The sequence below is a fragment of the Molothrus ater genome, chromosome 31, assembly GCF_012460135.2.
Source record: "Molothrus ater isolate BHLD 08-10-18 breed brown headed cowbird chromosome 31, BPBGC_Mater_1.1, whole genome shotgun sequence".
Taxonomy (NCBI): Eukaryota; Metazoa; Chordata; class Aves; order Passeriformes; family Icteridae; genus Molothrus; species Molothrus ater.
The window spans coordinates 343,979-369,242 of NC_071658.1; the positions used below are offsets into that span (position 1 = coordinate 343,979).

Below are 25,264 nucleotides of genomic sequence, written 5' to 3' on the forward strand. Positions count from 1 at the left end.
ATGGTACTGGCAGGCTGTGCCTGGGAGCAACCCTTTGATATACGGAATTTTAGAGGTGGAATCCCAATTTCAGACATGGACACCTGGAAAAGAAGGATGGTTCTTTTCCATAGGAAAGAAAGCACGGAACACTGATCCAACAGTGTGATTTGAGGATCTGTGGGGGCTATTGGGGATCCTTTTTGCACCTCATGACCCAACAGGAGCGTCTCTAATAAACTTTGCCTGAAGCCCCCACTGTGGCCATGACAGGAACCCCTGTGAGTGTCTGGGCCATCCCGGCTCTTTGGCAGCCTGGGGACTCCTGGGATGTCACCGTGGAGCCCCCGTGAGTGCCTGTGACAGATCGGTGCCTTTGCAGCCCAAGGTGCCCTGGGATGTCACCATGGAATGGCTGTGACTGCCTCTGACCACAGGGCTCTTTACCATTCCCCAGAAAGCCCTGGGAGGTCTCCATAGAGCCCCTGTCTGTGCCTGTGACATTCCAGCTCTGGAACAGCCTGGAGACTCTTGGAAAGATCCCATGGAGCCCCTGTGAGGGCCTGTGACAAATCTGATCCTTAGCAGGCAACAATCACCAGCCCCCTGTGTCTATGCTCAGTCCCTTGGCAGCTCCGTGGAGACCCCATGCCAGGGGTGGTTGCCATGGACACCAGCTCAGGCCTGGAGCCAGAATTTTTTTGCCATGGCAACCATTTCCAGTCCCATCCCCAGGCTCATGGGATCCCAGAAGCCACAGAATTGGCGGAGCTGGGAGGGACCCATCAGGATCCTCCAGTCCAACTCCTGGCCCTGCACAGGACACCCCAACAATGCCAGCCTGGCCTGGCAGCGCTGACCAAACGCTGCTGCAGCTCAGAGAGCCCTGGAGCTGGGACCCTTCCCTGGGGAGCCTGGCCAGGGCCCCAGCAGCCTCGGGGCAAAAACCTTTTCCTGACATCCAACCTGAGCCTGCCCCGACTCAGCTGCAGCCGTTCCCTCCACTCCTGTCCCTGGGCACCAGAGGGAAGAGGTTCCCACAGCCCCAGCCAGGGACCCACTCCCAAGGCTGCTGCCATGGCCACCAGGGCTGGCACCAGCTGGGATGCTCGTTCTCCATGGGCTGGGGTTTAGGAATGGGATTCCCCAATTTCCTGTTCCCGCTAAAACCGCGCTGCCGCTCGCTGCCCTCCCGCCTCCCATGGAAAGCACAAAAGGCAAAGATCCCGGGCTGGGATAAGAACAATTTATTGGGAACAGCAACCAGATAAGGAACAAATGGAACAGAAACAGTATTGATAACCGAAGGGATCAATAAAACTGTTTACAGGGAAAACTACAACATCAACTACTGGCTCTTCCCAGTTTCGTATTTCCCCTCCCTGGAAAGGACACCCTTCTCCTCAGGGAGAGAGAGTCCCTTTCCTGCCCCTGGCAATGTTCTGAGGTGGGAGTGAATGTAATCACATGGCCATGGCCAGACCCTCATGTTCTTCATTCCACACCATGTCATTGACAGGGGCAGGAAAAGGGACAGGTGTCTTCCCAGCATGGATCACAGGGAACATGGATCACCCGGGCTCTTTCCAACATGGGTTTCCCATGGGGGTTGAAGCTGGAGCTGGGCACAAAGCTCCTCCTGCACTTGGGGCATTTGCAGGGCGTCTCTTACCGGTGAGTCCGTTGGTGTCTTGTCAAGTTAGAGCTGCTGGTGAAGCTCTTCCCACACACTGGGAACACTCGTAGGGCCTCTCCCCAGTGTGGATGCGTTGGTGCCTGTTGAGTTCTGAGCTGCAGCTGAAGCCCTTCCCACACTCCCCACACTCGTAGGCCCATTCCCCAGTGTGGATCATCTGGTGGCGGATCAGGGTGCTGCTCTGCCTGAAGCTCTTCCCACATGCCAAGCACTTGTAGGGCTTCTCTCCATCATGAAGCTACTCAGGGACCACCAGCTCTGAGCTCTGGCTGAAGCTCTGCCGACCTTCCTGGCTCAGGGTGGGTCTTTCCTCCTCAGAGCACCCTGGGCTGGCTTTGTAGCCCCTCTTCCTGTACAATCTCTTGGGATTTTCCTCCCTGTTGGATTCCTCCACCCTGGAGTTACTCAAAACAGCCTCTTCCGTGAGGTTCTGCTGTGGGGATTTGTCCTCCCTGGTCTCCATCCTCAGCTTCTTCCCTGGGGGAGGAAGGACAAGGAGAGGATGGGATTTGCCTCCGTGCCACAGGGAAGGGGAAGGAGATCCCCCCAGTGCATCCCCAGCAGGACGGGGTTGACACCGGGTTCGTCCTGCAGCCGGGGGCCGTGCTGGGCTGGGAGATGGAGCAGGAGAGAGGGGGAAAGGGGCACTGACTTCCTCCTCACCTGCCTGGGTGTCCCAGGGCTCCTTCCTCTTCCTCACAGCCTCCTCCTTCATCTTCAAATTGTTAGAGAAATGCCTCTGCCCCACTTAAGGTGCTAACGAGACCAAAGCCAAAGTGGATTTTATTGAACAGTAAATGTGAGGTAGAGAGAGAGATGGAAAGAAAGAGAAAAGGGGGGGGAGCAAGGGAGTGACAGGGACAGAGACCTGCCCTGGGGCAGGGCAAGTGTGACATTGTCCCCTGTGTGTGTGGCCTTCCCAGGGTGGGGGTTTTACACCTGAGCCAGTTTGGGTAAGGGGGGTGGTGTTCACCCCCTGAGCAGGGATTACCCCACTGTTTCAGGTTGCAGTGTAAGATGGAACCAAATGCATGTTTTCAATCCCCATCTTCATCAACTGCTATAAACAGGTGGGGCAGTGTTCTTTATCTCTTCCATGACTCAGCCCTGATAACGCCCTCCAGGGGAGATATCTTCTGTGAATGGGCCATTGCGTGTCACTGCAGGACTGATAAAATTCCATCATCCCATTGTGGGATGCTCCGCCCAGGGGGAGGATCCAAGCATTCCTACCTGGATATAAGCTGAGCCTTGCAACAGCAGGAGCAGCTTGCCTACTGGATTCCCAGAGGACAAGAGCTCCAGAACCACCACTGGACCTCCAGAGGAAGACCAGACCCTTCTACAGGATCACTGCTTGGACAGAATCACGTTCATCTCTCCAACAGGACTGCAGCCACCATTTAATGGGACTGCTGCCACCACCCTCAGCAACAGGGTGTCAGGTTATATCCTGACTCTGTCAGTTTAAGGCAGCGTTTCTGTATCATTGCCTTGAACGAAATTTTCTTATTAAATTGTACTCCTGGTTTAGACCCCCCCCAGGTTTGCCTTCAAACCAGTACAAAATCCAGTGTGCTCATCCTTTGTTTTCCTCCTAAAAGAGAATTTCCCATCTTCAGTTCTTGGCCAGATGGAGGAGGAGGCTGTGAGGAAGAGGAAGGAGCCCTGGGACACCCAGGCAGGTGAGGAGGAAGTCAGTGCCCCTTTCCCCCTCTCTCCTGCTCCATCTCCCAGCCTAGCACGGCCCCCGGCTGCAGGACGAACCCGGTGTCAACCCCGTCCTGCTGGGGATGCTCTGGGGGAATCTCCTTCCCCTCTCCTGTGGCACGGAGGCAAATCCCATCCTCTCCTTGTCCTTCCTCCCCCAGGGAAGAAGCTGAGGATGGAGACCAGGGAGGACAAATCCCCACAGCAGAACCTCACGGAAGAGGCTGTTTTGAGTGACTCCAGGGTGGAGGAATCCAACAGGGAGGAAAATCCCAAGAGATTGTACAGGAAGAGGGGCTACAAAGCCAGCCCAGGGTGCTCTGAGGAGGAAAGACCCACCCTGAGCCAGGAAGGTGGACAGGGCTTCAGCCAGAGCTCAGAGCTGGTGGTCCCTGAGTAGCTTCATGATGGGGAGAAGCCCTACAAGTGCTTGGCATGTGGGAAGAGCTTCAGGAAGAGCTCCCACCTGATCCGCCACCAGATGATCCACACTGGGGAATGGGCCTACGAGTGTGGGGAGTGTGGGAAGGGCTTCAGCTGCAGCTCTGCCCTCATCAGGCACCAACGCATCCACACTGGGGAGAGGCCCTACGAGTGTCCCCAGTGTGGGAAGAGGTATCAGACCAGCTCCAGTCTCCTCCTGCATGAGCGGATTCACACAGAGGAGAGGCCCTTCCTCTGCCCTGACTGCGGGAAGGGCTTCAAGCACAACTCTGACCTCATCACCCACCGGCGCATCCACACTGGGGAGAGGCCCTACAAGTGTTCCCAGTGTGTGGGAAGAGCTTCACCAGCAGCTCTAACTTGACAAGACACCAACGGACTCACCGGTAAGAGACGCCCTGCAAATGCCCCAAGTGCAGGAGGAGCTTTGTGCCCAGCTCCAGCTTCAACCCCCATGGGAAAACCCATGTTGGAAAGAGCCTGGGTGATCCATGTTCCCTGTGATCCATGCTGGGAAGACACCTGTCCCTTTTCCTGCCCCTGTCAATGACATGGTGTGGAATGAAGAACATGAGGGTCTGGCCATGGCCATGTGATTACATTCACTCCCACCTGAGAACATTGCCAGGGGCAGGAAAGGGACTCTCTCTCCCTGAGGAGAAGGGTGTCCTTTCCAGGGAGGGGAAATACGAAACTGGGAAGAGCCAGTAGTTGATGTTGTAGTTTTCCCTGTAAACAGTTTTATTGATCCCTTCGGTTATCAATACTGTTTCTGTTCCATTTGTTCCTTATCTGGTTGCTGTTCCAAATAAATTGTTCTTATCCCAGCCCGGGATCTTTGCCTTTTGTGCTTTCCATGGGAGGCGGGAGGGCAGCGAGGGCAGCGCGGTTTTAGCAGGAGCAGGAAAGTGGGGAATCCCATTCCTGAAGCCCGGCCCGTGGAAACCGAGCATCCCAGCTGGTGCCAACCCTTGTGGCCATGGCAGCAGCCTTGGGAGTGGGTCCCTGGCTGGGGTTGTGGGAACCTCTTCCCTCTGGTGCCCAGGGACAGGAGTGGAGGGAACGGCTGCAGCTGAGTCGGGGCAGGCTCAGGTTGGATGTCAGGAAAAGGTTTTTGCCCAGAGGCTGCTGGGGCCCTGGCCAGGCTCCCCAGGGAAGGGTCCCAGCTCCAGGGCTCTCTGAGCTGCAGCAGCGTTTGGTCAGCGCTGCCAGGCCCAGTCTGGCATTGTTGGGGTGTCCTGTGCAGGGCCAGGAGTTGGACTGGAGGATCCTGATGGGTCCCTCCCAGCTCCGCCAATTCTGTGCTTCTGGGATCCCATCAGCTTGGGGATGGGGGCTGCCAATGGTTGCCATGGCAACGGGCTCTGGCTGCAGGCCTGAGCTGGTGTCCATGGCAACCACCCCTGGCATGGGGTCTCCATGGAGCTGCCAAGGGACTGACCATAGCAACAGGGGGCTGGTGATGGTTGCCATGGAAACTGACCGTAGCAACAGGGGGTGTGGAGAGCTAGGGATCTGCGTGCGGAAGATCTCGGGCTGTACGGGTAGATAAGAAGGCCCTCCTCACCCTGCAGTCTGACCTTTGCTCCGTACCTGGCCACACCCGGCCGGACATGAGCAGAGGGAAGTGACACAAACTGCCCAAGCTATAAATACCCCTGAGACCCCTCAATAAATATTATTTGCTGATCACCACATTGGTGTATGTAGCATTGGACCGAGTGACCCTGGGCCTTGGGTCACCGTGCCGGACCTCCCGAACCAGGTTGCCACGCTGTAACGGCAACAAGGGGGCTGGTGATGGTTGCCTGCTAAGGATCAGATTTGTCACAGACCCTCAGAGGGCTCCATGGGGACTTTCCAAGAGTCTCCAGGCGGTTCCAGAGCTGGAATGTCACAGGCAGAGACAGGGGCTCCATGGAGACCTCCCAGGGCTTTCTGGGAATGGTAAAGAGCCCTGTGGTCAGAGGCACTCACAGCCATTCCATGGTGACATCCCAGGGCACCTTGGGCGGCAAAGGCACCGATCTGTCACAGGCACTCACGGGGGATCCACGATGACATCCCAAGAGTCCCCAGGCTGCCAAAGAGCCGGGATGTCCCAGACACTCACAGGGGTTCCTGTCATGGCCACAGTGGGAGCTTCAGGCGAAAGCTTTGTTTCTTTACTGGAGAAACTCCTGCTGAGACATGAGGTGGAGAAATGACAGCCAACAGCCACCATGGATCCTCAAAGCCCTGCAGGACGCCTAGACTTCTCAAATTCCTTCTGAGAGAGGACACTGGCAGCGGCTGGATCACATTCCTGCCCCTGACTTTGTCAAAGGTCGAAAGCATTGGACAGGTGAAATTGAACTTTAACACAATTTGTCCTACAGGATTAATGACAGAATACCAGATAAATTAGTATAAATACACCTCTGATTGATTCTGATCATGATCAGATGGAAAGATCACTAGCACAGTTATTTACTCCACAGTACAGGAACTATAACAATTATTAGAATATTGTGCTCTAGGAAGCAATTTTGAAGTCAACAGGGCCTTGCTGGAGTTGTTGGAGCCCATTGCAGGCAGAGCCTCCTGCTCCAGCAGGAACTGCCTTTCCTGTGCCATCAGCAGGCCAGGTCCCACTGCAGGAAAACCCCCAGGCCAGCCCCAGCACAGGGAGGGCCTCGGGCACAAGAGCAGAGTGCCGTGCTGGGAGCTGTGCCAGGGAGAGCCTGAGGCACCAAAGGCACCTTGGCAGCAGCAGCTGCTTGCAGGCCATGGCCAGAAGCCTCCCTTGGCAGCCCGGCCTGGTGGCCACCACTGCAGAGCTGCTGCCTCAGGCCTCATTCCTGGCTGGGCTCTGAAATGCCACTTGTGCTCCAGTAGCCTGACTGGGAAGCCATTGGCCCCAGCACCTTGGGGACAAGATATTAATGACAAAACTCTTCATGCCAGCAGAGACAAGGCAGGGGCAGAGCAAAGGGCAGAGCCAGGCCCAGGGGACAGGGCTGCCATGGTGATGGCTGTGAGGTCACTGCCCCTGCAGCAGCCTGGCTGCCCTCAGCAGACATTCTGGCCAGAAGCCTTGTGAGGGCACCCAGCACAGCAGAGAACCCACACTACAGGAATTCCGTCCTTGGGAAGGGCAGGGGGTTTCACTGGGTCAGGTTGCACAAAGCTCCTGCTCCTGGACAATTCCTAGGATGGCACATCCACTTGTCTCGTAAAAGAGTTGAAGTTTTGTTCCACTCTCATCATTGTAAAATATTTCCTCCTTCTAACAAATGTAACTCCAGCCTCATTCACTTTAGAGTTATTGACCCTTGTTCTGCCACTGCAAAATTGCAAGAAAATACCTTTGGCAGGTATTTTTCCATTTTCACAGACATTGGAGAGGACCCAGACATCTCCCAAGATGGGGTTTGGAGGCCTCATCACATAACCAGCAGGTAGAGGCTGCAGGTTCTGGGCTCAGTGGGGTGGAGACTGAGGACAGAACAGGAGTAGCCTGGCAGGGGCTGAAGGGTGGTTTCAGAGAGGCTGGAGCTTTCCTTCCTAGAGCATATGAGCATGAGAAGGAAATAATGGCACCAAGGGCAGCTGGGGAGGCCCAGACAAGGCAGCAGCAGAAAGGAATTTCCCTGTCAGGGCAGGGCTGTGGTTCAACACGTGCCCCAGCAGGAGCCTGGAGCAGCCCAAGGCTTTGTGTGGGCAGGCAGAGGCAGGCAGGAGGCAGACCTGTCAGCAAAGGAAGGGCCCAGCCAGGTGGGGCAGCTGGGGGATGCCGACAGCCTGCAGGGACAGAGGCGCAGGGCAGGGACACCGTAGGACAGCCTGGGCTGCACAGGGCACAGGCATGGGCAGCAGCTGCAAGACAGCCCTGCCAGAGCCAACTCCTGCAGCACTTTGGCCATGGCTGCTGGCCCTGGGCCTGAGGCCAGCAGGGGACAAGTGACCCTTGCAGGCCTGGGGCCTCATTGCCTCCTTGTCCCTGCTCAGCAGCCTGGCAGGGGCCGCCCCATGCTCCTGCCCTTGGCATTGCCCATCCCCACATCCCAGTGCCCCAGCAAGAGCCCTGAGCAATGAGGGAGGGACAGGACCTGCCTGGCCAGGGGCTGGGGCTCAGGCCTTGGCCCTTTGCATTCCTGAAACACATCCAGCTTTGCCCAGCACCAGAGACACGTTTCCCTTGCTTGTCCCCAGCTGTCATCAGTGCTTCCAGGGTTCTGCTCTAACTGGAACCTGGGGACATTTTCACATGAATTGTGTCCCTCAGTGGTACCCATTAAAAGTTAATGAAACTTTGGACTTTGAATGTGAGTTTGAGTTCTCCAGAAGTTTATTGAGCACACTCTGAGGTACCGAGTCTGATGCAAACAGCACCAAAGCCTCAAGAGGGTCATTGAAGTCCTTGTGCTGAGTCTGTGCTGCTGAGCTGGGCTGGGCTGCTGGCCCTGAGTGTCCTAGGTTAGAATAGAAAAATGTCTTCTATTCCCATCCTCAAGAGCTGCTGAAACCAGGAGGGACATTGTTTTGTTCCTTATCTCCTGTTAATGGCCCCATCAATATCTTGCCTCATGACTCAGAGATAACTCCCTCCAGGAGCCATTTCTGTTTATCGGGTAATCAAGGACCCACCCCATGACTCAGAACGATTTCAGCCCATTGTGAGATTCCCTGCCCAGGGGAGAGGAGCTCAGCATCCCCACCTGGATATAATCTGGGCTTTGGGACAGAGCAGTCAGTCTTTCCACTGCATTGCCAGAGGAATAGCTGCCCTTACCCACTGGTTTCCAGAGGACAAGACCTACCAGATTGTTTCTACAGGATCACCGCTTCAACAAGACCATTTCATCTGGACTGCTACCACCCCCCCAACTAGCAGGGTGTCTGGTTGTATTCTGACTCTGTCACTGATTTTTCTTTTGTATTATAGCATATATATGGCTTTATCCCTTTTCCTGATAAATTGTATTTCTCACTTGGAATCTTTTACTGGTTTTGCTTTGAAACCAGAACACAGAGGCAGCTCCTGGCAAGAGCAGCAGAGCTGCAGAGAGACAGCTCTGGCCAGGAGCAGCTCCTGTGCACAGCCCAGCATGGCTGGGGCACTGCCAGGGCCCCTCAGGGACACCAGCAGGGCACAGACTGAGCTCCCAGGGGCTCAGCACTGGCAGGGGCTGTGGCATGTCCCAGAGGGGGCTGTGGCACAGCAGCACCTCTGTGGCTGTGTCATAGTGGCACAGAGCAGCTGTGATGTCAGCAAGGGCCTTTGTGACAGCACAGAGTGGGCTGTGTGAGGTCACAGATTGGGCTATGACATCACAGAGATTTTTGTGTGACGTCTTCGAGCCGCCACAGTGTCCTACGGGGCTCTGTGTGACATCACAGAGCAGGCTGTGATGTCATGGCATGGCTGTATGACATCATGGAGCTGGCTATGAGGTTAAAGTGTGTGCTGTGACATTACAGAGTGGCAGTATGACACCACAGAGAGGCTCGTGTGACATCACTGAGGGGGTTGTGACTGTGCAGAGGTGGCTGTGGCATGATAGGGTAGGGTGTGAGGCCATAGAGCAGACCCTATGCATCATGGAGGGTGGCTCTATGACGTCAGAGAATGGTTTGTGACATCAGTGGGTGTCTGAGTAACATCACAAAACAGGCTGTGACATCACAGAACAGGCTGTGACATCACGGAGTGACTTTGTGACATCACAGTGTCTTCTGTGATGTCATTGCACAGCTGTACGACACCACAGAGTGATATGCCAGCCTTGGGACTGTGACATCACAGGGGCTGTGTGAGGTCATTGGGGAGGTCACTCTGCCCCAGCCCCCCTCACAGTTCCCCCCAGAGCAGTCCAACCCTGCTCGTGCACAGCGGGGTCCCCTGTGCCCCCGGGTCCCCCCGGCCCCGGCCCCGCAGCCTCCCCCAGAGGATGTTCCACAAGATCGACCCCAGAGCCTGACACGGGGACAGGGGGCCGGGGCCCTGGGGGTGGCACAGGGGGACAGGGACCCCCCGGCAGTGTTCCCGTGTCCTCCAGGGCCAGAGCCTGGGCCAGGGCTCCTTCACCCTGGTACCAACGAGGCCTTGAGAGCGCTGAAAAAAATCCCCAGCAAGGGATCAGCAAAAACCAGATTTAATATTAAGCGACAGCACCACAGAGTTCCTTGGCAAGAGTCACTCTGCTCCTGACTGGACATGTCAGGCACACCACGGAAACAAATCAACAACAAAACCAAACAAAGTCCAGGCAGTCAAACCAGAAATGAACCATGAACTGTCCGTGTGTCTTTGCATGCATGCATGTGTGCCTAAAGGACAGTGGGGGCAAGGATAAAAGGAATGCAGCCTAAAAGCTAAACTGAGCTCAAACTTAACAGAACTTGACTGATACCTTAGACTTCAGCATTTAGCAAAAGAACAGCACTTAACAGTATCTAAACTTACTTATAACTTATGACCTAATGATTTCACAGTGGAATAACACTTAACAATATTCAACTTAGCCTAATACCTATATTGAATGCAACAACTTAGGAAAAGAACAACTCTTAGCAGCATTTAACCTTGCTTACAGCTTGTGACTCACCCTTACCTACAGGCCTGACTGACTCAGCTATCCAAGGCACTCAGACCCCTCAGAGAGCAGCATTTCTGCCACATTTCCCCAGCACAGGCACTCCTGTGCGCACACAGACACAAAGAGTCAGTGCAAGGCACCTGGGAGAAATTCCCCTGAGGGCAGGGAAATGCTCCCTGAGGATGCTTTGGCATCTCCCCCACAGGCAAAGGGCTGAGCCTGGAGGAGTGGGGGGATCGGCCCAGGCTCCGTCGTTGTTGGCACCAACAGCTTTCTTTGGCAGGGTGAGAACAGGGATGTTGTGCCACGGAGGGAACAGAAAGAGCTCCCAGGGCTGCTGCCACAGAAAGCAGGAGCTGGTTGGGCAGCAGCAGTGCCTGGAGCAGACAGTGTTTGTGATGAGCTGCAGAGGAGCTGAGCCCAGGGGCTGTTGACCAAGGCCGAGGCCCAAGGAGCATTTCTCAGCTGGCAGGGCGGCCTGAGAAGGGGAGGCGGGAATGCAGCAGCACAGGGCCCATGGAATGTAGGGGCCATTGTGACACTGTGGGGCCTTGTGACACCAAGGGACCATTGTGACACTATGAGGCCCCATGGAATAAGCAAAGCATTGTGACACTGTGGGGCCTCATGGAATCATGGAGACCACTGTGACATTGCTGGGCCTCATGGGACCAAGGGGACCATACTGACGCTGTGTGACTCCATGGAATGTAGAGATCATTGTGACACTGAGAGGCCCCATTAAACCAGGGGTCCATTGGGACACCGTGGGGCCTCATGGAACCATACAGACCATTGTGGCACTTTGGGGTATCATGGAACCAAATGTCCATTGTGACATTGCAAGGAACCATTGAACCATGGAACCATGGAAAGACCATGAAGACACTTCAAAGCCTCATGGAACCAGGGGGCTGTTGTAAAAGTGAGGGGACTCATGGAATCATGGAGACCATTGTGACACTATGAGGCCCCATGGAATAAGCAAAGCATTGTGACACTGTGGGCCACCATGGAACCAAGGAGACAATTGTGACACTGTGGGGCCTGGTGAAACCAAGAGCCTTTGTGACATTGCAGGGCTGCATGGAACCAAGGGGCCCCTGTAACATTGCAGGGCCTTCTGTCATCAGTGGTTCCTTGTGACACTAAGAAACCAAGGGGGCCATTGTGACACTGCAGGGCTTCATGGAACCAAAGCTCCAGGGTGACACAGTTGGGCCGCCTGTCATCAATGGTCCATGGTGACACTGTGGAGCCAAAGGAGACCATCGTGACACTGCAAGGCCTCATGGAATTGTTGGAACCATTGTGATACTGCGGGACCTTAAGGAACCTGGGGGCCATTGTGACACCTCAGGACCCCATAAAACCAAGAGAACACGGAACAGGTCTGGCTGGTTTGGCCTCCCATGGGCCACCTGACTGGTCCAGCTGACCTCGGCAATTGAAGGTCTCTTCTCATCTGCTGCTGAAACACTGGGGCTCCGTGCTTTCCTTCCTATGGAAAGGAACTGCCCTTCTTGGCCAGCTGCCCATGGCCAAATTTGGCTTCCACCTCCAACATTACCTGTTCTGGAGGAGAGCCCCTTGAGGGCTGAGTGTGCCAAAGGCAGAGCTCAGCTGCCCTTGGGGGCTGCAGGAACACTCAGGAGCCCAAAGAGGCTCCATGGCTGTGCTGGAGACCAAGGCTGGAGAAGGGAAATGCAGGGCTACTGTGCAATGGGGAGGGGATGGAATTCCAGCAGACTCATCAGCTTGCAAGGTGCTCTGCTCTCCCTCAGCTCCTCTCTGGGAGATGCCAATCCCAGCTCAGCACCTCTGGCTACTGGGGCCCTACCAGGGGAACTGCCTGTTCATGGGGACACAACTGATGTCGGCCTGGAAAGGGGCACAGGTTTTAATACCTGTTAGCTTCATTATATAGAATCAAATCTTTATTATCTGGGTCATTGAGGACTTTGAAGAAATGGCCAAGTTTTCCCACCAGGAACAGGAATTTCCTGGATCAACTGGATTCTTCTACTGATGGCAGGAGAAGAAATATTGATCTTCCCCTCTAGCTGTGCCTCCAACATTCAGTCTAATATTTCATTCCCTTCTTCCTTCAGGTGTTTTGAGCTCTCCTGGTTAAATGGCCATGTCCAAGGACATCTCTTCATTTAGAGCAGCTGCATCTATGTCTTTCCTGTTGCTCCCACATTTCCTCCTGCAGCTGTTCTCTGGTCATTCCAATGCATCTGCCTTGAATGGCTTCATGCTTTGAGCTTCAGGGAGTTGCCCAATCTTTCAGAAGTTTAAAGAGCTCTTTATTCAGCATCTTAGATGTATTTTTATCTTTCATATTGCCTCTTCTCATGTCTTTGTCTAAATCCTTTCTATGGCAATCCCTTGTGGATGGTGGACATGTCAGATGTTGTTGGGATGTCAAAAGGAGCAGAGGGAAGGGTTTTGATGTCTATTAAATTTTCAAATTTTCAAATTTTTATGTTGGCCATGAAGAGAAACCTTTCTGTGCCTCTGAGTCTCAGCAGTTCCTGGTCCCTCCAAGGACACAAACCTGACGAGTTGTGGTTGCCACTCCAGGGGCTGCACTTGCACCTCCCTCCATAGCCAGAGCAGAGCTCCCTTGTCCCAGAAAGTCCCTGGGGAATGAGGGATGAAGGAAACAGGATGGGCTGGGGGGATCAGGGGCAGGGCAGAGCCAAGGGGAAGAATGACTTTTGCATTTGATGGAGCTGTGCCTTCCCTTGGCTCTGTTGGCTGACAAGAAATGAACATCCCTCTGTGTCTCGGGCAGCTCCTTCTCCAAGGAAAGCAGGTGGGAGTTGGAGCCAAGGAGCTGAAAGCTGCAGGTGCAGCCTGGGCTGGAGGCAGCTCAGATTTGCACAAGGCTGCTCTGAATGCCAGGGCTTGGATGGGGGAAATGGTGGGGTGGGGGTTGGGACAGAGTCTGATTGATTGTCAGCCATGGACGGTCTTGATTTTCATAGCCATTCAAACAGCACGAGGAGGAACCTGGATTCAGTGTCAATTGGAGATTGCACATATCCATGTATTAACAGGAAGAAAAACCTAAGCAGCCTTGAAAATGTTTTCTCACTCTCTTTTTAAATATGATCTATTCAGATTGAATACACTTTGAGCCTCTGGAGCAGGAAAATTCAGCAGCAGCCTCTGCAAGTTGCTGAGGATGTCAGCAGCCCCCACTGAAGCCATCCCTGCCCAGAGACTGTGGGGGAATGGGCAGACAAGGAGAGCGTCCCTGGGGCTGGGCAAGCAGAACTCAGAGGCACCAGCAGCTCCAGCTGGGCAATTGAGTGTGGAATGTGGCTGGGAAAGCCCTGCCTGGGCTGGGCCAAGCAGGACAGGCAAGCCCTGACTCCCATTACTCAAACAATTCTCTTAATGAGACATTTTAAAGGAATTACAATTGTTTGTGTCCTCTGAGTTGGATCTACTGGACAAATACCAACAAGACATTCTCAGGAGCTCAAAACAACCAAACAGCCTTTACTGGCAACTTTAGAAAATCAGAGAACCTTTGGCAAAAGGTTTAATATGACAGTGAATCAAAACCAAACACTTCTCAAAGCATTAACTTGGCCCATTCAACTTCACAAACTGTAAGCCCATTCAATCTGAAGTTAATCAAAATTTGCAAGGAGACAGAAATAGAAGAAGTAGACAGAGAAAAAGACAAATAAGAACCAGAGAAGCACCCACACCTGCATTCCAGTGTTGTTCAGATGGAAATGCCAAGAGGAGGGAGGGTCAAGATGTGTGCTTGCCTTGTGGTCACCCTTGTGGTCACCCTCGGTCTTCCTGTGCCCATCCCCCAGGTGGGACTTGGGCTCATTTGGTCCCTCAGGAGCTGGGCTGGGGGCTGCAGAGGTGGCTGTGGAGCATTGCCTGTGCTTTGCCAGGGACTGGCAGACACTGCTGGGCTGGGATGGAGGATCTGGGGGATTGGGGTTCCAGGGCAGGGCAGAGCTGGGGTCACAGGGCAGGGCAAGGCTGGACCTGCCTCTTCCTCCCACACACACAAAATGATTCAAGTCAACAATCTCCTCCAGTCTGTCACAATAGGCAGTATTGGAGGTGGAAGCCAAATTTGGCCATGGGCACCTGGCCAAGAAGGACAGTTCTCTTCCATAGGAAGGAAAGCACGGAGTCTTCCCCAGGGTTTTGGGGCCAGATGAGAGGTGACCCTTGTGAAACCACTGCCAGACAGACTTGTCCTGGCAATATTGCTATCTGAACAATCCCAGATAGAAGGAAATTTGATGGTGAAATCCCAATTCTGGTCATGGGTGCCTGGAGGAGAAGGACAGTTCTCTTCCATAGGAAGGAAAGCATGGAGCCCCAGTGTTTCAGCAGCAAATGAGAAGAGACCCTCAACATGCCAAGGTCAGCTGGACCAGTCAGGTGGCCCACGGGAGGCCAAACCAGGCAGACCTGTTCCGTGTTCTCTTGGTTTTATGGGGTCCTGAGGTGTCACAAGGGTGCCTTGGTTCCATGGGGTCCCACAGTGTCACAATGGTCCCCAGGTTCCTTAAGGTCCCACAGTGTCACAATGGTCCCAATGATTCCACGAGGCCTTGCAGTGTCACAATGGTCTCTGTGATTCCACAGGCCCCACAATGTCACATCACTCCTCTGTTCTGTGAGCCCTGCAATGTCACAATGGACCTTTGGCCCATGGGGGTTAGTGGTGTCACAATGGTCTCTTTTGGCTCCACAGTGTCACAATGGACCATTGATGACAGGCGGCCTGTCTGTGTCACCCTGGAGCTTTGGTTCCATGAAGCCCTGCAGTGTCACAATGGTCCCCCTTGGTTTCTTAGTGTCACAATGGACCACTGATGACAGAAGTCCCTGCAATGTTACAGGGGCCCCTTGGTTCCATGCAGCCCTGCAATGTCACAAAGGCCTCTTGGTTTCATCAGGCCCCACAATGTCACAATTGTCTCCTTGGTTCCATGGTGGCCCACAGTGTCACAATGCTTTGCTTATTCCATGGGGCCTCATAGTGTCACCCTGGTCCCTTGGTGTCACAAGGCCCCACAGTGTCACAATGGCCCCTACATTCCAGGGGCCCTGTGCTGCTGCATTCCCCCCTCCCCTTCCCAGGCCAGCTGAGAAATGCTCCCCGGGCCTCGGCCTTGGCCAACAGCCCCTGGGCTCAGCTCCTCTGCAGCTCATCACAAACACTGTCTGCTCCAGGCACTGCTGCTGCCCAACCAGCTCCTGTTTTCTGTAGGAGCAGCCCTGGGAACTGGTTTTGTTCCCTCAGTGGCACAACATCCCTGTTCTCACCCTGCCAAAGAAAGCTGCTGGTGCCCAGTGCGGCCAGGATGAAGCATTGCTGGCACTGAAGCCCCTCTCTTGGGGCCCTGCAAACAGCCCTCCAAAAGGAGCCCTTGGAGCTCTCCTGGGCCAGCGACTCCCTCTGAGTGGGGCCTCTCCCAGCCAGGAACTCTCCCGTTTGCTGCACTCAGGGATCCCGAACACCGACGGAGCCTGGGCCGATCCCCCCACTCCTCCAGGCTCAGCCCTTTGCCTGCGGGGGAGATGCCAAAGCATCCTCAGGGAGCATTTCCCTGCCCTCAGGGGAATTTCTCCCAGGTGCCCTGCACTGACTCTTGGTGTCTGTGTGCACACAGGAGTGCCTGTGCTGGGGAAATGTGGCAGAAATGCTGCTCTCTGAGGGGTTTGAGTGCCTTAGATAGCTGAGTTGGTCAGATATCCAGATGGCAGTAACTAATGCTAAGTCACAAGGTCTAAGCTAAGTTACATGCTGCTAAGAGTTGTTCGTTTGCAATTTATTTATTAGCTAAGTTGAATATTAAATGGTATTCCTCTGTTAAATTGCTAAGTCATATGTTTTAAGTTTGGTTAAGTAGTGTTAAATGCTGTTCTTTTGCGAAATTATGAAATTGAAGGTATCAGTTAAGGTTAAGGTATAAGTTAAGTCCTGTTAAGTTTGAGCTCTGTTAATTGTTTAGGCCATATTCCTTTTATCCTTGCCCCCACTGTCCTTTTGTGTCACACACACACAGGGACAGTTCTTGGCTCATTTCTGGTTTGATTGCCTGGATTTGGTTTGGTTTAGTTGTTGCTTTGTTTACTTGGTGTGCCTGACGTGTCCAGTCAGGAGCAGAGTGACTCTTGCCAAGGAACTTTGTGCTGCTGTCACTTAATATTAAATCTGGTTTTTGCTGATCCCTTGCTGGGGATTTTTTCAGTGCTCTCAAGACCTCATTGGTACCAGGGTGAAGGAGCCCTGGCCCAGGCTCTGGCCCTGGGGGACACGGGACACTGCCGGGGGGTCCCTGTCCCCCTGTGCCACCCCCAGGGCCCCGGCCCCACGTCCCCGTGTCAGGCTCTGGGGTCGATCTCATGGAACATCCTCTGGGGGAGGCTGCGGGGCCGGGGGCGGGGGGACCCAGGGGGACAGGGGACCCCGCTGTGCATGAGCAGGGTTGGAGTGCTCTGGGGGAAAACTGAGGGGGGCTGGGGCAGAGTGACCTCCCCAGTGACCTCACACAGCCCCTGTGATGTCACAGAGCCCTCTGTGATGTCACACAGCCCCTGTGATGTCACAGTCCCAAGGCTGGCATATCACTCTGTGGTGTCATACAGCTGTGCAGTGACATCACAGAAGACACTGTGATGTCACAAAGTCACTCCATGATGTCACAGTCTGTTCTGTGACGTCACAGCCTTTTCTGTGATGTTACTCAGACACCCAGTGATGTCTCAACCCACTCTCTGATGTCATAGAGCCACCCTCCATGATCATAGGGTCTGCTCTATGGCCTCACACTCTACGCGGTGATGCCACAGCCACCTTTGATGTCACAACCCCCTCAGCGATGTCACACAACCCTCTCTGGGATGTCTTACACCCACTCTGTAATGACACAGCACACACTTTGACCTCACAGCCGGATCCATGATGTCGTACAGCCATGCCATGATGTCACAGCCTGCTCTGTGATGTCACACAGTCCCCTCTATGATGCTGTAGCTGCTTGATGACCTCAAACCACAAGCTCTGTGATGTCATAGCCAAAGCTGTGACCTCACACAGCCCACTCTGTGCTGTCACACAGCCCCTTGCTGACATCACAGCTGCTCTGTGCCTCCATGACACAGCCACAGAGGTGCTGCTGTGCCACAGCCCCCTCTGGGACATGCCACAGCCCCTGCCAGTGCTGAGCCCCTGGGAGCTCTGTCTGTGCCCTGCTGGTGTCCCTGAGGGGCCCTGGCAGTGCCCCAGCCATGCTGGGCTGTGCACAGGAGCTGCTCCTGGCCAGAGCTGTCTCTCTGCAGCTCTGCTGCTCTTGCCAGGAGCTGCCTCTGTGTTCTGGTTTCAAAGCAAAACCAGTAAAAGATTCCAAGTGAGAAATACAATTTATCAGGAAAAGGGATAAAGCCATATATATGCTATAATACAAAAGAAAAATCAGTGACAGAGTCAGAATACAACCAGACACCCTGCTAGTTGGGGGGGTGGTAGCAGTCCAGATGAAATGGTCTTGTTGAAGCGGTGATCCTGTAGAAACAATCTGGTAGGTCTTGTCCTCTGGAAACCAGTGGGTAAGGGCAGCTATTCCTCTGGCAATGCAGTGGAAAGACTGACTGCTCTGTCCCAAAGCCCAGATTATATCCAGGTGGGGATGCTGAGCTCCTCTCCCCTGGGCAGGGAATCTCACAATGGGCTGAAATCGTTCTGAGTCATGGGGTGGGTCCTTGATTACCCGATAAACAGAAATGGCTCCTGGAGGGAGTTATCTCTGAGTCATGAGGCAAGATATTGATGGGGCCATTAACAGGAGATAAGGAACAAAACAATGTCCCTCCTGGTTTCAGCAGCTCTTGAGGATGGGAATAGAAGACATTTTTCTATTCTAACCTAGGACACTCAGGGCCAGCAGCCCAGCCCAGCTCAGCAGCACAGACTCAGCACAAGGACTTCAATGACCCTCTTGGGCTTTGGTGCTGTTTGCATCAGTCTCGGTACCTCAGAGTGTGCTCAATAAACTTCTGGAGAACTCAAACTCATGTTCAAAGTCCAAAGTTTCATTAACTTTTAATGGGTACCACTGAGGGACACAATTCATGTGAAAATGTCCCCAGGTTCCAGTTAGAGCAGAACCCTGGAAGCACTGATGACAGCTGGGGACAAGCAAGGGAAACGTGTCTCTGGTGCTGGGCAAACCCGGATGTGTTTCAGGAATGCAAAGGGCCAAGGCCTGAGCCCCAGCCCCTGGCCAGGCAGATCCTGTCCCTCCCTCATTGCTCAGGGCTCTTGCTGGGGCACTGGGATGTGGGGATGGGCAATGCCAAGGGCAGGAGCATGGGGCGGCCCCTGCCAGGCTGCTGAGCAGGGACAAGGAGGCAATGAGGCCCCAGGCCTGCAAGGGTCACTTGTCTCCTGCTGGCCTCAGGCCCAGGGCCAGCAGCCATGGCCAAAGTGCTGCAGGAGTTGGCTCTGGCAGGGCTGTCTTGCAGCTGCTGCCCATGCCTGTGCCCTGTGCAGCCCAGGCTGTCCTACGGTGTCCCTGCCCTGCGCCTCTGTCCCTGCAGGCTGTTGGCATCCCCTGGCTGCCCCAGCTGGCTGGGCCCTTCCTTTGCTGACAGTTCTGCCTCCTGCCTGCTTCTGCCTGCCCACACAAAGCCTTGGGCTGCTCCAGGCTCCTGCTGGGGCACGTGTTGAACCACAGCCCTGCCCTGCCAGGGAAATTCCTTTCTGCTGCTGCCTTGTCTGGGCCTCCCCAGCTGCCCTTGGTGCCATTATTTCCTTCTCATGCTCATATGCTCTAGGAAGGAAAGCTCCAGCCTCTCTGAAACCACCCTTCAGCCCCTGCCAGGCTACTCCTGTTCTGTCCTCAGTCTCCACCCCACTGAGCCCAGAACCTGCAGCCTCTACCTGCTGGTTATGTGATGAGGCCTCCAAACCCCATCTTGGGAGATGTCTGGGTCCTCTCCAATGTCTGTGAAAATGGAAAAATACCTGCCAAAGGTATTTTCTTGCAATTTTGCAGTGGCAGAACAAGGGTCAATAACTCTAAAGTGAATGAGGCTGGAGTTACATTTGTTAGAAGGAGGAAATATTTTACAATGATGAGAGTGGAACAAAACTTCAACTCTTTTAGAGACAAGTGGATGTGCCATCCTAGGAATTGTCCAGGAGCAGGAGCTTTGTGCAACCTGACCCAGTGAAACCCCCTGCCCTTCCCAAGGACGGAATTCCTGTAGTGTGGGTTCTCTGCTGTGCTGGGTGCCCTCACAAGGCTTGTGGCCAGAATGTCTGCTGAGGGCAGCCAGGCTGCTGCAGGGGCAGTGATCTCACAGCCATCACCATGGCAGCCCTGGCAGTGCCCTTTCCTCTGCCCCTGCCCTGTCTCTGCTGGCATGAAGAGTTTTGTCATTAATATCTTGTCCCCAAGGTGCTGGGGCTAATGGCTTCCCAGTCAGGCTCCTGGAGCAGAAGTGGCTTTTCAGAGGCCAGCCAGGAATGAGCCCTGAGGCAGCAGCTCTGCAGTGGTGGCCACCAGGCCGGGCTGCCAAGGGAGGCTTCTGGCCATGGCCTGCAAGCAGCTGCTGCTGCCAAGGTGCCTTTGGTGCCTCAGGCTCTCCCTGGCACAGCTCCCAGCATGGCACTCTGCCCTTGTGCCCGAGGCCTTCCCTGTGCAGGGGCTGGCCTGGGGCTTTTCCTGCAGCGGGACCTGGCCTGCTGATGGCACAGGAAAGGCAGTTCCTGCTGGAGCAGGAGGCTCTGCCTGCAATGGGCTCCAACAACTCCAGCAGGGCCCTGCTGACTTCAAAATTGCTTCCTGGATCAGAAGATTCTAATGGTTTGAGCTCCTTTGCTGTGGAGGAAAGAACTCTGATCAAGATCTTTCTGTCCAATCATGATCAGAATAAACAGAGCTGTATTTCTAGAAATCTATCTGGTATTGCATCATTAATCCTGTAGGACAAATTGCATTAAAGTTCAATTCCACCTGTCCAATATTTTATACCTTTGACAAAGTCTGGGGCTAGGAGTTTCAGCTGTTCCTAGTCTCCTTTCTGAGAAGGAATTTTAGAAGTTATGGGGTCCTGCAGGGGTTTTGTGGTTCTGTGGTGGCTGCTGGGTGTCATTTCTCTACCTCATCGCTCAGCAGGAGTTTCTCCAAGAAAGAAATAAAACTTTTGCCTGAAGCTCCCACTCTCCCCATGACAGGAACCTCTGTGAGTGTCTGGGACATCCCGGCTCTTTGGCAGCCTGGGGACTCCTGGCATGTCACCGTGGAGCCCCCGTGAGTGCCTGGGACAGATCGGTGCCTTTGCAGCCCAAGGTGCCCTGGGATGTCACCATGGAATGGCTGTGACTGCCTCTGACCACAGGGCTCTTTACCATCCCCAGAAAGCCCTGGGAGGTCTCCATGGAGCCCCTGTCTGTGCCTGTGACATTCCAGCTCTTGAAGAGGCTGGAAACTCTTGGAATGTCCCCATGGAACCCCTCTGAGTGCCTGAGGCAACTCGGATCCTTAGCAGGCAGCCATCACTAGAATCCATTGCTGTGGTCAGTTTCCATGGTAGCCATCACCATCCCCCTGTGTCTATGGTCAGTCCCTTGGCAGCTCCATGGAGACCCCATGCCAGGGGTGGTTGCCATGGACACCAGCTCAGGCCTGCAGCCAGAGTTCTGTTGCCATGGCAACCATTTCCAGTCCCATCCCCAGACTCATGGGATCCCAGAGCCATAGAATTGGCGGAGCTGGGAGGGACCCATCAGGATCCTCCAGTCCAACTGCTGGCCCTGCACAGGACACCCCAACAATGCCAGCCTGAGCCTGGCAGCGCTGGCCAAACGCTGCTGCAGCTCAGAGAGCCCTGGAGCTGGGACCCTTCCCTGGGGAGCCTAGGCAGGGCCCCAGCAGCCTCTGGGCAAAAACCTTTTCCTGACATCCAACCCGAGCCTGCCCTGACTCAGCTGCAGCCGTTCCCTCCACTCCTGTCCCTGGGCACCAGAGGGAAGAGGTTCCCACAACCCCAGCCAGGGACCCACTCCCAAGGCTGCTGCCATGGCCACCAGGGCTGGCACCAGCTGGGATGCTCGTTCTCCATGGGCTGGGGTTTAGGAATGGGATTCCCCAATTTCCTGCTCCCACTAAAACTGCGCTGCCCCTCGCTGCCCTCCCACCTCCCATGGAAAGCACAAAAGGCAAAGATCCCGGGCTGGGATAAGAACAATTTATTGGGAACAGCAACCAGATATGGAACAAACAGGAACAACAACAACATGGATAACAGAAGGGATAAGAAAAACTTTTTGCAGGGAAATCTACAACACCACCGACCGTCTCTTCCCAGTCATGTATTTCCCCCTGCCTGGAAAGGACACCCTTCTCCTCAGGGCAGAGAGAGAGAGTCCCTTTCCTGCCCCTGGCAATGACCTGAAGTAGGAGTGAATGTAATGACACAGCCAAGACCAGACCCTCATAACCTTGGACCCACATCATGTCATTGGTAGGGGCAGGAAAAGGGACAGGTGTCTTCCCAGCATGGATCAAAAGGAACGTAGATAACCAGAGCTCTTTCCAACGTGGGACCTCCAATGGGGGATGATGCTGGAGCAGTGGACAAAGCTCTTCCTGCACTTGGGGCATTTGCAGGGTTTCCCTCACTGGTGCTTTCGTTGGTGTCTGGTCAAGTGAGAGTTGCGGCTGAAGCTCATCCCACATTCCCCACACTCATAGGGTTTCTCCCCGGTGTGGATGTACCGGTGGGTGATGAGGTGGGAGTTTTGCTTGAAGCCCTTCCCACAGTCAGGGCAGCGGAATGGCCTCTCCTCGGTGTGAATCCGCTCGTGCACAAGGAGCTGGGAGCTGGTCCGAAACCTCTTCCCACACTCAGGACACTCATAGGGCCTCTCCCCAGTGTGGATGCGCTGATGGCTGATGAGGTGGGAGTTGTGCTTGAAGCCCTTCTGGCAGTCGGGGCAGCGGAAGGGCCTCTCCTCTGTGTGAATGCGCTGGTGCAGCAGAAGATTGGAGCTGGTCTGAAACCTCTTCTGACACTCAGGACACTCATAGGGCCTCTCCCCAGTGTGGATGCGTTGGTGCCTGATGAGTTCTGAGCTGCAGCTGAAGCCCTTCCCACACTCCCCACACTCGTAGGCCCATTCCCCAGTGTGGATCATCTGGTGGCGGATCAGGTGGGAGCTCTTCCTGAAGCTCTTCCCACACTCCAAGCACTTGTAGGGCTTCTCCCCATCGTGAAGCTGCTCATGCACCACCAGCTCTGAGCCCCGGCTGAAGCTCTGCCCACCTTCCTGGCTCAGGGTGCGTTTTTCCTCCTCAGAGCACCCTGGGCTGAGTTTGGTGCCCTTCCTCCTCTGGTACCTCTGGGACATTTTTTCCCCATTGGATTCCTGCACAGTAGAGCTGCTCAAAATGGCCTCTTCCATGAGGTTCTGCTGCAGGGATTTGTCCTCTCTGATCTCCATCCTCAGCTTCTTGTTTGGAGGACGAAGGACGAGGTCAGGATGGGATTTGCCTCTGTGCCAGAGGGAAGGGGAAGGAGATCCCCCCACTGATTTCTTGGCAGGACGGCATTGGCAGAGGGGCTGTCCTGCAGCCGGGGGCTGTGCTGGGCTGGGAGATGGAGCAGGAGAGAGGGGGAAAGGGGCACTGACTTCTTCCTCACCTGCCCGGGTGTCCTGGGACATTGTCTCAGTTTGAACAGACGGGTGTCTGCTAAGGAAGGCAAGAGCCTCCCTTGAAATGGAAAAAGTAAATCCTCTCCCTCCAAATTACTAGAATTTTGAAATTAAGGGTATCTCAGGCAAAAGTATGGGAATAGGAATAACAGCTATTGAACTAGGAAAATCTTAAAAATACAAATGCCGTTTTACAAAAAAACCCCACTCACCAGATCAGAATATGATGTGACGCCCTGCAGGTCAGGCTGCTGGTAGCAGTCCTATGAAATGGTGGCTGCAGAGCTCCTGCAGTGACAGATGTGGTTCTGTTAGGATCCTGTAGAAGGGTGGAGTTTTCCTCTGAAGGTCCAGTGGTGGTGGTGTTGGGCCTGGTCTTCCTCTGGGAATCCTGTGGAGAAGAAAGCTGCTTCTCTGAGAATCCAGTGGGAAGAGGCTGATGTGGTGTCCCAAGGATGCGGTTATATCCAGGTACGAATGCTTGGCTCCTCCCCCTGGGCGGAGCATCTCACAATGGGATGATGTGGTTTTTATCAGTCATGCAGTGACACTCAATGGCCCATTAAGAGAAGATATTTCCCAGAGGATGGATTGGTTGTGGAAGAGATAAAGAAAACTGCCCAATTAACAGAAGATAAATGCTCCAGTTCTAACAGATGGGTGATGATCCCACAGCCTGTGAATTCAGGGAGTGCTCAACATCATGGTTCCTTCTCCTTTCCCTGATCCTCCTTTGTCCCTCCTCTTCCTCCCACTCCTCATCTTCCCTCCCTCCTCCTCCTTTTCCTTCCTAAGCCAACCTCCTTCTCTTACTTCCTTCCCTTCTTGCTCTCCTTCTTCATCCAAACTGGGCCTTGTTGGGGACCCTGGCTGCAGACTTCCAGCCCTTGGGGTTCCTCCCAGGAGATCCGGAAGGGGTGAATGCAGAGAGGGCTGGGAGATCCCAGGAGTGGCTTCAGTGGGAGGGACTGGGCTGTACTGGGATCATACTGGGATCAAATGGGCAGTGACTGGGATTGCACTGCATTTGTACTCACATCATACCAGGATCATACTGGAACTGAGTAGGAGCCTGCCGGGTGCAATTGTGACCCTGTTGGAGGCAAATGGGATATACTGGGAGCAAGTGGGATCATGCTCTGGGTGAGCAGGAGCAGCTGTGAACAACTGGGATCATGCCAGGAGCATGTGGGAGAACTGGGAGTGACTGGGTGCATGCTGAGGGTCATTGGAAACAACTGGGCTTCTACTGGGATCATGCTGGGAGTAACTGGGAATATGCTGGAAGGAACTGGGATACACTGGGAAAGACTGGGAAAGACTGGAACAAAAGTCAGGGTGAAAGGGAGCAACTGGAACCATGTGGGGCACAAGTGGTTCCTACAGGCAGCAACTGGGACCACACCGGGGTCATCACTGGATCATACTGGGACTGACTGGATTAACCCTGGCAGTGTCTGAGAGTGACTGGGAACACACCATGCACATCGTCCCTGGACTGGGGGTGACTGGGAGCAACTGGGAGCACACTGGGAGCAAATGGCATCATACCGGGACTGACTGGGTTGATCTAGCTGGAGGCAACCGGGACCATCCTGGGAGTGCTTGAAAGTAACTGGGATTATTCTGGGACCATACTGGGAGTGCTGCCATGTGACAAGGATCATACTAATACATAAAATTTCAATAGTCAATGTGAATTTTATTTCTATATCTTTGATTTTAAAGAAGGCGAGCAAGCAGCGCTGGTTGGCCGGGGAGTCACTGCTCCACTCATGGCACACACCACTTACAAATTCAGTAAAGTGTATATATACTGTTTTTAAGCATAAAAAAGCAGTTTCCAGTGTGCTTGTTTAGTAGAAATGAGTAAATATCAATCAGCTGGAATAAGCAATTTCATCATCTTTCCAGGTGGTTGTTGGCTTCCTGTCCTTCTTGTGCTTGTCTGGAGCGAGGCCCCTTCACCACTGTCTGCTACATGATTTTGTTAAGCTTTTTATTACACATAAGCATTTAGTCGCATTGCAGTCCCCTTAGCTTCACCACAACTTCCTCTATTTTATTCTAAGCATCAGTCATCTTGCTACCTCATCTCTTTACTTTACCATACTTCCCCTAGTTCAAAGCTTTATT

General features: G+C 54.0%; 1 protein-coding gene across 1 annotated transcript in view; it reads right to left on the reverse strand.

Moving 5' to 3' along the window:
- Window positions 1-1,647: 1,647 nt before the first annotated feature.
- LOC118700584 (zinc finger protein 883-like) overlaps window positions 1,648-25,264 on the reverse strand; it is a 73,186-nt gene continuing 49,569 nt past the window's right edge. The window contains 3 exon segments of the mRNA XM_054518019.1: window positions 1,648-1,710; window positions 1,713-1,912; window positions 22,102-22,727. Of these exon segments, the coding sequence (XP_054373994.1) occupies window positions 1,648-1,710; window positions 1,713-1,912; window positions 22,102-22,727 (889 nt within the window).